Consider the following 11,861-nt stretch of genomic DNA (forward strand, 5'->3'; position numbering starts at 1 on the left):
TTTTTTTTTTTTTTTTTTTTTTTTTTTTTTTTTTTTTTTTTTTAGACAAGCCCTCTACATTTTGTTATTTCATTCTTATGCCACTGCCTGTCCTCCCTTTATCTTAATATTTCTCAAGCAGGTTTCACTTCATTAACAAATTCCTATAGCCTGAGTCTATTGATAGGGCCTTTTCACTCTTACAGGGCTTCTAAATCCTGATTTTTTTTTTTTTTTTTTTTTTCAGGGCAGGCAGGAAGGTAGCTAGTTAGCACTACATTAAAAGAAGGTGGACTAGCTAAGGGAGCTTTCCAAAGATGGGAAAAGGAGATGATAAAAAGGAGTGAATTTGTGTCCTCAGGGTGGGGAGGGGGTGTCTACACGAGATGCCTAAATGCACAGTAGCATAGTTAACTGTGCAGTAAATGTCCATATCTACACATGCACGTGCTTACTGCGCAGTTAAAACACTTAATCCTGTGTAAATTGCCTACCTGCAAATGCAGGTAGCAAATTTTAAGTGGGATTAGTTACTGCACAGTAACATGTGTAGATGTGACGTGGGAGCAAGTTTGCTCCCAGGTCTGCCTTGCCACTTGGGGTCTGGTCTCAGGCCTGCCTCTATGGCAGCCCCTGTCTGCAGGCTTTAAAAGCCTGCAGACATTTTGGGCCTTAGGGCACACATGCAGGGAGCCTGAGGGCACTCCAGGCCCCTGTGTCCCCCTTGGCAGGCCACAGCCTAGCTCTGCCTGCACCTAAGCCCTGCTGCCTGGCACTGCACTGCTGCACAGCTCCCAGTACAGTGCTGTCCAGGCCAGCAGGGTCCTATGGGTTGCTGTAGCCTCTGGCCAGGCCTGTTAGCTTCCAGGGCCATGTGCATGCAGCTTCTGGCCAGCAGGGCCAGTGTTTCCTGCCTACTGCATACTCCCAGCAGCCTGCCCTGTGCCTGCAGGTGCTGTACTGCATGTAGCTGCCCAGGCCCAGCAGGACAGGGGCAGCTGTGTGGGGACCCAGAGAGCCAGCACACGACCCACGATGATCTCATTCTCCTACTCAGGCCCATGCTTACGGCTGTGCCCAGGCCTGTGTCCTCCACCTGGGGCACCAGTTGGACCAAGGAGGAGACCGGCAACGTCGTGGCACTGTGGGGCGAGGTGGAGGTGCAGTGCCAGTTCAAGTGGGGCAGGTGCTCCAATGCCCATATTTATGAGGCTGTGTCAGGCCAGATATGGGAGCGTGGGCACAACTGGTCGGTGCATCAGTGCCACATAAAGATCAAGGCCTTGCAGATGCAGTGGGTTGCCGTAACCAACCACGATCGTTAGCCGGGCAGTGCCCGCAAGTCCATGACCTTTCTACGGCAACTGGTAGCTATCCTTCCACTCTGAGACCTAGGCCGCAGCACCATGGGTGGCCTACCTGAACCCCCACCCTGGTCTGGCACGTCCGGTGACACGTCACCAGAGGAGGGCTCCTCGGGGGTCCAGTGCCCTGTCCTGCCAAGCTCCCTGGCTGCAGCCTCCACCAGCAGTTCAGGGAACCCTGGCCAGCACCTCCCATGTCAGCTCTGCAACCTGCTGTGGCCAGGCAGATGGTCACTGTGCAGGGGGGAGCTGGGCAGGCCCAGACAGCCATGGGCCAGGCAGCAGTCAGCATGGCAGGCCAGCTTCCTGCTACCTGTGTGCTACACGTGCTGCTGGGCAGGGAAGTGGCGGTGTAAGAGAGGAACTGGGGTGGAGAGGGGGTGGGGAACGAACCATGTGTTGGGAGGGAGAGTAAAACCAGGCAAAGTGGGAAGGGTAGATGATAAAGCAAATAAAAATGAAGTCAAACAGATGACAATAAGATAGAAAACTTAGAAGGGTGTTTTGTTATCATCTTAACTGTAAGCAAAAGGAATTTCAGTACAGTAAATAACTGGAATTTGCTAATTTTACATTACCTCAGGTATAACCTGGTGTAACAGAGCAGGATTTGACCCAGTAAGTTGTTGGTGCCTGTGAGTACGTGTGAAAAATTATTGGCTTAAAAAATAAGGGTTTCTTTATTTTTACCTTCAGTCTTTTGAATCTCTTGGGTATACTCTGGTCATATTTTCAAGCTCTTCTCAGCAACCACAGAGCTAAAAGCTGCTTTTCAAAATTAATGTAAATATTTATATATCTTGGTATAAGGTATTGTAGCCTCACCCACATATATTTCTTGGTTTTAGGCAAGCCCTTATATTTTGTTACTTCAGTCTTACACCCCTGCCCATCCTCCCTTTATGTAAATATTTCTCTGAATATATCTAAATACATGTTTGTAGGAGCTGGAGTTCAAGTAAGACATCAGTATTACAAGATTAATAACATTAAGAGAGTCAGCAGCACTGCAGGCAGATAGGGGACTGCTGTAGGCTGATCTGTACAGGGCCCTGGCAGACACTAATTTTAACTTAAAAATAAAACCTAAAGTGCTTCTGCATGACAAGATTAGGTTCTGCCCCTGCTGTTCTTGTTTGGCACCAGTTAGAGCAGTCGTTTTCAACCTTTTTAGTGTTAAGGTATCCCTTCATAATTTTTCTGAATTTAGATTCCAGCTCAGTGATTCTCAATTGGTGGTAGAGCAAAATTCAGGTAAGTTATTGAGGGGGGGGTCCCTTGGGACCAAAAAAAATTGAGAATTACTGTTTTTATGGGAAGTAGATCCTCACTGCAGTGTTAAAAACTTCTGCACCAAATCCCTACAATTTACATAGTAGTTGAGCCACTTATTACATTTCCCAGCATTGTGTGAGGTGGCCATCTGTATTTAAAACATAATGCTGTAGCAAGTGAGGACAAGGGGAGGAGGAGGGATGGACGCTAGGATACTTTGAAGAAGAAACTACAATCCAGGAATTAAGGTTTAGTTGCAATATGCAGCAGCCCTGACTTTAACGCTCAATAAAGGTCTCCCTTGATTCTTAAATATTGCTGGATATAGGGTAGTTCATTCCAACCTTTGTTTTCAAGAATCTTACCTAACCAGTTGTATCTGTTACATGCCATGTATGTGTTTACATATATAGTCACATTTTAACCCTTCAAAAATAGCTGTGGGGCACAACCACTGATCTGGAAATAATGCTATCTCAAATAAGTGTTCAGTGGCTTTTTAATTCAACATATGTACCTAGTCATGACCTCTCTCTCTCTCTGTTTTTTTTTTACATGCTGGAGTAAAATGAGTCATAGATCCTAATTTAACAATATAATAATATTCATGCCTTCTGGATGGGAAATATCCTGTTAACAACAACAACAAGTTATTTGATCTCATATTCTCAAAGGGCCTTAGATTGCTTCAAGTAGTAACTGGCTCAGAGAGGCATAAGCTTTCATAGGCTACTTTATCAGATGTGTCAGCCTGCCCTGGCTTCTGTCTGACTTCTGACTAATATTGCTAACTACCTCTCAGTGCCATTAACTTGAGATCACCTTTGGAGTGGAGGGGCACGAAGTGGAGACATTCAGTGCTCAGCATGCTCCCCACCAATAGGCCCTATGTCAGGGACAGACAGTTATTTTGAGTGGAGGGCTGCTTACTAAGTTTTGGCAAGCCGTCCAGGGCCACAAGACAGGCAGCCGGGGACAGATAAATATTGACTTTTCCGAATGTTTAGGGGCCCCGTGGGCTGGATAGAATGGCCTGGTGGGTCGCTTCTGTTCTGCAGGCTGCATTTTGCCCAGCCCTACCCTACATACTCAGGCAGAAAAGGGATGTGTTTTCTCAACTGCATTAGCTTTGTTCAGTTAAAAGTACTGTCCCCATTCCCTAATGTCTCTAAGTAAAACATTCAGTAGTTTTTAGAATTTATAGCCCGAGTTGTGATTTAAAAACTTACCTTCTTACCTGTGTGGATAGAGCTATGGAGACCAGAATTATCTCTGGTAGGCTTTACCCAAAACAATAAAAAAAACCCATCAACAGTCTGCTGCATAGCTTTACATTTTCTACTGTTTGCCTTTCTTGGTTATCAAATATAAAGTCCAGTAATGACCATTTTAAAGGCTAGTGTTTTCAGGTATCTCATATATAGCTATTCTCATTATGATTTTAGTGAAGTGCTTTTCAAACCTTCACCAGGCAATGACATTTTAGTACAGGATTTTCATTTAAGACTAAGAAGGCCATTTCTTCTGATACAAAAGTATGTATAATGAACTAGTTCTGTATGTGTAAGGTTGCCTTCAAGTGACTGGGCCACTGAGAGTCTTACTATTTTTATCTTAACTGTGGAGTCCAGGAGCCTGGTGGGTGTGGTGGGTGTCGGTGCTCACCATGCCAGTTCTTTATATGTGGGCCCCTGTCACTTCCCCTGCTCTCTAGATAGCTTGGCAGCTGCCCCCCATTACTTTCATTACAGAAGATGTGTGCTGGCAGGCTGTCAGAGGTCTACTCCATTGCCATGACCCACTTAGGCAGTTTCTCTGAAGCTGCACAAGCCCTTTTTCACTGTCCTTTTTTTCTTTTTCTCCTTTCCTTTTTCCTGTTTTTTGTCTACTTAAGTGACTCCCCTGAAGTTAGTGGAGCCACTAAAGAATAAATCAAGAAACAGAAACAATGACATTATTATTATTTCATGAATCAGAATGGCTAAATGGTTTTATGTGGAACTTGGCAGCTGCTCCCCATTACTTTCACCAAGATAGAAGCCAGTGATAAAGATGGCTTCTTTCTTCCAGGATTGCCAATAGCATTGAAACTAGGCTGCCCCCTGAGAAGATGGCTGACCTATGTAAAACTGGGCAGAAAATAGAGTAAGCAAGGACAAGTGGGCTGGAAGGAGGCTGTAAAATATTCAGAAGGCAGGATGAGAATGAGGGGGAAAAAATAAGTGTAGGGAGTATATAGAGCTCAGAGGTGCCTTTACGTGGAAAAAACCCCAAACAAACAGTGCTTTAGTTTAAGGTACTATGCCTAGAAAAGGCATCGTGTTAGTTTAACCCAGCTCATCCAACATCTGTATAGATTGGGCACTTCAGTGGAGCTTTTTGGGACTTTTGTCTAATAGCTGGGTCGAGCTAATGCATTTCCTCTTTTGGTAAAGTGCTGGGTTTTTTTTCATGTCTGTCAGCAGCCATAACCTAAGTATTCATCACTAGACGGTCAAAAAGCCTGAGGCAGAATCGATTCAATCTAGGCAGTTTCCTGCTCGTAGTGGCTGGGGGGAGTGGGAGGGCGAGAAGTCCACTCAGCTCCCTGGGGCTGCCGCTGAGGTAGGGGCTCCCTAGCGCTGGCCTGCACAGCCCAGCACCCAGCCTGGAGCTCTCCTTTTCCCTTCCTTCTGTGGCAGCAGCCGGAGCAATCAGCATCTGGGAAGGAGGAGGGAAGGAATTCCTGTTGGCTCCCCAGGGGTTTTCCAGGCCAGGGGACCCTGGGCCAGGGTGGAGGAAGCCCCCTGAGGCAGGGGCTCCCCAGTGCCTACCCCCAGGGAACACCTTCCCCTTCCCTCCTGTGGCAGCGGCTGAGGCAAGCAGCTGTATGGGGGAGGTGGGGAATTCTCCCAGCTCCCCAGGCTGCGTGCAGTGAGAGGAGGGCTGCAGAGGGGAGAAACGCTCCCACCATGGGTGCTTTCCCTCCTCCTGTGCATCATGTAGACTCAGGCTAGTGGGGTCTGGAGCTCTGTTCCCCTGCCACCCATCCCTATTGGCTGACAGGTGCAGGCCAGTGCAGCAGAAGGGTGGGGCAGTCCCTGCTCTGCTACAGCAGACAGCACAGCCCAGAGCTGCAAAGCATCCTGGGATGCTGGGGGACTGTGAGTTAACTTGAACTGGGAAGGGATCTGGGAGAGAAGTTCCATAAACTGGTTTGACTTAAATCAATTAAGTCTGATACTACATTCATCCAGGTTTATCTTAAACCGGTTTCAGCCATTTTGGAAGTAGTCTACATAAACTGAACTTCTGTTCTGTTACATGTTGAAACCAGTTTTTGACTTAAACTGGCTTATGTGTAACTTCTGTCCCTAGCCATAATGACGCTATTTGCTACAGGCCATGGGTAGTAGTAATGTCGTAGGAGGGCTGTGCAGGAACTCCATATCAAGTCACCTGGGTTTGGCAGTGAATGCAGAGAAGGTTGTTTTCTTCTCTCCAGGCTCTTCATGATTTCTTTCTTGAATCCCATGTTTACTGTTGTGTGTTGGATGAGGCAGCATTTGACCCTTAAGGAACTAGGCTGTTCCTTACTCTCTGTTCTTCTTGCAGAACACCTGGAAATATTCTAGGTGGATTCTGTCTCATTGCGTATTTCAGTGTCAGATTTAAAGAGAACCATTTAAAGCAATAATTTGTCTCCCTTCATCGACTTCAGCCTGTACCGATATTCAGAGCTTGACAATTCTTCAGTATGCTGCTGGTGCCACCTTCTTTTGTTTTTGGAGATGATTAAAGGGTAAAGTGTATCTTACTTGCTTTCTTTTTATTTTCTCTTTCCCCATCTCAAAAACAAGACTAAAAGAACACTAAACAATAGTTAATGGTGATAAATGACACTTGAATATAGAAGAAAATCCCTTCCCCAAAAAAGATACGTGAGAAAAAATAACAGTGGTTCAGTTGCTGTGCTGTAAAATTCATCATGTGTGCAGAGCAGAATAGTCTTAAATATATATTTTTTAAAAACATTGTGGGGGTGAAAAGACATGCCTTTCTAAGATGAAAGAAAGGAGTTTTGTACTTAATACATTGAAGAATGTGTTCAGGAACTGTTCATTCATGTGAAAATATAACCCCTGTAATATTGCCAAGGTCATTAGAGACCTGTGGTGATTTGCTGATTAAGTGCTGGTCACACAGGTTTAGGCTGCCTGAGGCACCTTTACTTACACACCCAGTTTTTATTCCAAGTTTTCCAATAATGTTGGAGGAAAAAATACTTGGAACTTACTCTTTTGGACTGGCTTCTTTATTTTTAAGCTTTGTTCCTCTTTACACATTCTTGTCCTTAACCTTGGCAAGTTTCCTGAGATCTGCACTGAAAAAGAAGGGAGAACACCAATGTGGTTTCATTTGACTGAGTAGCTGACATTCTGTCTGAAGACACACAAAGCAAAAGGCAGGCCAGAATAGATCCAAAGGTATGACTGTCTGTCTGATATGAGTTTATTAAATCATGATGGGAGCTGAACTTTTTTTGAACCTACTCAGAAGAGTTCCTCTTCCCTAGTCTAACATGCTTCCTGTTTATCGTGGTACTTTGGGTTAAATGAGCAGTTGTTCCAGTAAAAACCTAGTGATATTACAAGAAAGCAGTATAAAATATGCTATATGAGGTGCTAGAACTCCAGGTACTGTGTGGGCCTTCTATATTAAGCTTTCTAACTCGGGAGCCCTGTGTAGGCGGTTGGATGAGAAAGAACAGACAAATCAACATTCCATTCACTAAACTCCCCAGCATGCCTAAGCTTCTTTCACTCTGTAAAAGGGAGAAAATGAAACGAAAAGGAGCCACTAGTGGAGTGCTTGCTAATTAGTAAAACTGCACTGCATTACAAGAAGCAAAAATAAATGAATATATTGGAAGTTATCAAAAAGTACATGCAAACTGACTGCAGAAATCCATTTTAGAGCTATTTAAATCAACGTATTTGGAAAAATGACTGGCTTTTGGGGTACTTGCAAAAGGCGAGAACTAGTCAGTCTGCTTCTGATGCCAGCTTTCATATAAAAAGTTCACTGACCCTGTAGACAGTCTGAGCATATTCTGAGTTGCTTCTTTAGCAAAGTAATTTGCATGTTTTAAGGTATTGCCTACTAGAAAACAATCCAGTAAACTTCTTTTGTAGAGTAACAGCCTCTTGTATAACTTTAAACACAATTTGCAGTGCTTCTCTCTTTTTTTCTTCACACTTCTGCCAATTTTTTTTAATTCAGTAGTGTACAGCATTGTATATCTCCAATATTTCCCATTCAGTGGTCTTAATTTTTTTAAAAAGACCAAGGCCTAAATGCACAGGATTAGGCATCCAACATTTTATTACAGATAGCACTTTATAATCCAGATGGACTTCCTGATTTGAAAAATGAAGAATCAGGTCCATCTTGCTCGTGGCCCTGGGAACTGGAATACTGTGTTCTGAGAACTTGAAGCTTGCTTGAATTGAGCCCTTTTCAAGATTCTGCTATCATACAATTCTCCAGTCCATTTTTTATGAACTACAGTGATGATGATACTATCCTTCCCTAGCTGCTGCTGCTACTCATTGCCATTTCACTGAGTCCTCACATACTAGTTATCAGTAGTTATATTAGCTTGGGCTTAGTTTCTAATGTTTACAAACCCTAATTCTTTGTCAGTTGCATATGGTTACCTTTATTTTAATTTTATATTTTTATTCATTGTTTTCAAAATAGTAGTGAAATAGGTTTGTACTTAGATTCTGAGCTGTATCAAATTCAGTGCATGGCCACTTTAAAAAACTTATATGACAAAATGAAAGTGAAGACTAACTTCAGAGAGTCACATGTTGCCACAAAGTGCATTGCCATAAAGCCATAAATGCATATCAAACTGTAACAGCTGCACATATAGACGCTGGCCTAAAAACTGCTTACTGTGCAGTAAATGCATGTGTAGATGCGCTCTTTGTATATTGAGTAATAAAAGTGCGTGTTTGAAAACCACACAACTCAGGCCATTCACACATTATGCTTGATTGATACAAAGTCTCAAATCCCTGTGGATCATTTCTCACTCATAGAGGTGAGGGGAGGAGTTGTTACTTAATTACCTATCTAGCTCATAGGATCTGGATCCCAGATGGCTTAGTGTAGGTCCTCCGTGGACATGGGTTCTGGCTTGCTCAGATGCAGAAGTCTTTAAACTAAAGTTTAGGCTAATAAAACAAACACCTTTGCATTAAAAGCTGCCCTAAAACAAGGTTTCCAAATGCATAGGGAACACATGGGGAGTCTCAGACTCCTTACCAGCTAAGCACTGCTGCCCAGAGGGTTTTTCCACCTATTGACCCCTCTGTGAAATCCTATGAAATATGAACTTTCATTTCTACCCAGGAGAACTTTTACAATGTTTTCTCTGATGCCTGACGAAGGGTGTTTGTGTGCAAAAGCTTGCAATTAAAGAAAAATCTTTGCAAAAATCTTGTTGGTCTAATAACAGATATCACCTCTGTCCATGAGCCCTGATTGCTTTTTCCTCTAGACCAATATGGCTACAACCTGGATACAGGGAACACATGTATTTTCTGAGGCAGTGATTCTCAGCCAGGCTACCCATGGGTTGCTGGTACCATTAACATTATTAGGTGGCCAAACATGATTCACAAAATAAACCCAGATATTTCAAATAGGAATCAATAGTGTCAAAAGCATTCTGATCTATTATGGTCTTTCTGAGTTTTTTGCAAAAGAAAAACTGCATTATTTTTCTGTAGTCAAAAAATGAGTTAAACTAAGATTTGGCATTTTCTGAGGGGTGTCTCAAACCTGTCAAGAGGTGCCTCTGATATCTCAGTCATGTTGAGGTCAAAAGGCTCAAATTTAAAGACTTCCTTTAACAAATTGAATAAGGATGTAAAAACTGTATACTGGGCTTATTTGTACTATAGTGGAGTGTACTGAGATTTACATTTGAAAGCAGGTCTCCTATTTTTACTCTTGTCTTTCAAAAAAGAGGTTTTTGTTGACACTACTACTCTTATCGTTCAATGTGTTTTGACCAGAATGCTGCTGCCCTGGCCAATGGAAAAGTCTTTGCAGAACAGATGCAAAATGCTGCTGAAAATGTAGTGAAGGAGCAAGCAGGGGAGAATGAGCAACTAAAGAGAACAATTAAAGAGCTAGAAGCCAGAAGTAAAGACCTCCATCAACAAATTGATCATTTGAACAGAGAACAAGAGATTATGAGAGAGAAAGTAAAGAGAAATGAGGTAAGTTGCACACATCAAATTTGTAACAAGTATAGTTTTTTTCCTGTTTGTGTTTGGATGGATGTTGCACAAAAATAAAAATTGAGAGATGAGAGGAGGGCAAAGAAAGTCATTGTTGCTGCAAGGAAAAATAGGCAAAAGCTATGAGCTTGAAGGAAGAGAATTGAGGTTTGCCAGCAGCTACCTGGAGGCTGTTTAAAATATAGGGACAGGGTTAAAATAACAGCCGGACATAAGAATGGGCATTTTGGATAAGTGTAAGAGGATATGAGAGCTTGTAGGCAAAGTTAACCTAGTGTGGAGTCTTGATACTAAGCTTGAGGAGCTTGGTATGAAAGGCGGAAAGAAGCCTTGTTTTGTTTTGTTTTGTGTTTCCTAATGCCTGTATGTATTAATTGTCTGTGGATCTTCTGAAGCCAGGTTATAGCAAATGCAGCACTGACAGTTCTGAATGTATTACTTCCTTTTACTGCAGAAAGAAAAGCAACAACTAGAAGATGCCCTGCAGTGTGCTAGGAATGAGGCAAAGGAGCTGGCACTGGTGAAAAAATCTTTAGAAAGCCAGGTGGATGATATGCAAGTGAGTACAAGAGCATAAATTAAGTTAAATGAACAGTCGGTCTTCTGTTTTGTTCACCTGAGTCACTATGGCTTTTTTGTCAGTGGTGACTTCATCTGGCTCTTTAAATAAACATCATTATAAGTGGTGCCATCAAAGCATTATTCAAATTGTAGCTCTAACCACAGCTCCATCTAACCCTAACCTAACCTTGCTTTCTATATAAAATATTCTGTCTTGTCATGAATGAAGCAAGCTTTGAGGGAGATAAATCCCCAGTGAACTTGTCTCCTTTCTGACAGATCTGCATTGTAATTTTAAATTATCTTTCATCTCTGGCTTTGTTGCAGCTAGATTTTTGCACACAAGAGGATTAAAGCTATAATCCAGCAGTCATATGAATATGAAAAATCTAGTTGGAAGAATAAAAGGTCACTAAATTGGGTCCAGTTTCTGCTCAGTTTCCATCTTGCTTTACTTGCTAATACTAATTTGAAAATTGACCAAAACTCCAATAAGGTTGAACTTCTACGCAGAGAAGGCTGCTAGTCCTCTGCAACTGTTTGGGTAGCCATCTCTTCACTCCCTGGGGGTCTGCAGACTACCTCTAAGGGTCTATAAAAGATTATTATGATCAATCAAAATATGTGAATACCTACACTTACAATCCAAAGGGGTCCACACCTCCATTCAAAAGTTTGGACCGTGGTTTTGGAGCATGTTATTTTGCTATTACAAAACACATTTTTAATTTGAATAAACATCCCCCTTATTGTCTTTCTTTCAACTCGAAAGTATCTACCATTTTGCTAGAAACTAATAATTAACAAATATAAACCAAAGGAAAATGATCTTGCCTAGCCTGCTTTTGTGGTTCAGTATGAATGTGTAATGTAAGATACAAGAAAACAAGAAAAATATTCCCTTAGAGAGCAGTTACAGATCCATTTACTGTTTACTTTCTACAGACATATGAATAGAGCCGGTGTTCTTTTCAAAACTATTTACATAAAGAGGTGATGATATAATAATCATACAAATAAGTTCACATAGGTATTTTCTAGAGGTGAACCACCAGTACATCGGTCCAATATCAGATCAGCACCAATATAAAGAAAATTGACTGTATTGGAAATCGGCCTGGTGTGGCCAATAATGCAGTCCCGATAAATGCCCTGTGCATGCATGCAGCTGCAGTGCAGCACGTGGGCAATGAGGAGCACAGCCTGGCAGCTTGGAGACCTGTGTGCAGCTGGTAAGTCTGTTGGGGTGGGAAGGGAAAGGAAGGGGCGGTGAGGGAGGGAGTGGGGCTAGGGCTGGGGCAGGGCAGGGCTTGGAGGAGGGAAGGTTTAAGTTGGACATCAGGAGGCGCCACTTCACGGTCAGGGCGGCTAGGGTCTGGAACCA

The 11,861-nt window shown here is 42.8% G+C and overlaps 1 protein-coding gene across 3 annotated transcripts in view; it reads left to right on the plus strand.

Moving 5' to 3' along the window:
- Nucleotides 1-11,861, plus strand: part of CGNL1 (cingulin like 1) — a 136,532-nt gene that overhangs the window by 55,830 nt on the left and 68,841 nt on the right. For all 3 annotated transcript variants that reach the window (XM_019504293.1, XM_019504296.1, XM_019504294.1), the window contains exons 8-9: nt 9,689-9,895; nt 10,371-10,475. In XM_019504293.1, the coding sequence (XP_019359838.1) occupies nt 9,689-9,895; nt 10,371-10,475 (312 nt within the window). The remainder of the gene's footprint in view (nt 1-9,688; nt 9,896-10,370; nt 10,476-11,861) is intronic.

Source organism: Gavialis gangeticus, unplaced genomic scaffold (assembly GCF_001723915.1).
Source record: "Gavialis gangeticus isolate Ggan-Ray unplaced genomic scaffold, GavGan_comp1, whole genome shotgun sequence".
NCBI lineage: Eukaryota > Metazoa > Chordata > Crocodylia > Gavialidae > Gavialis > Gavialis gangeticus.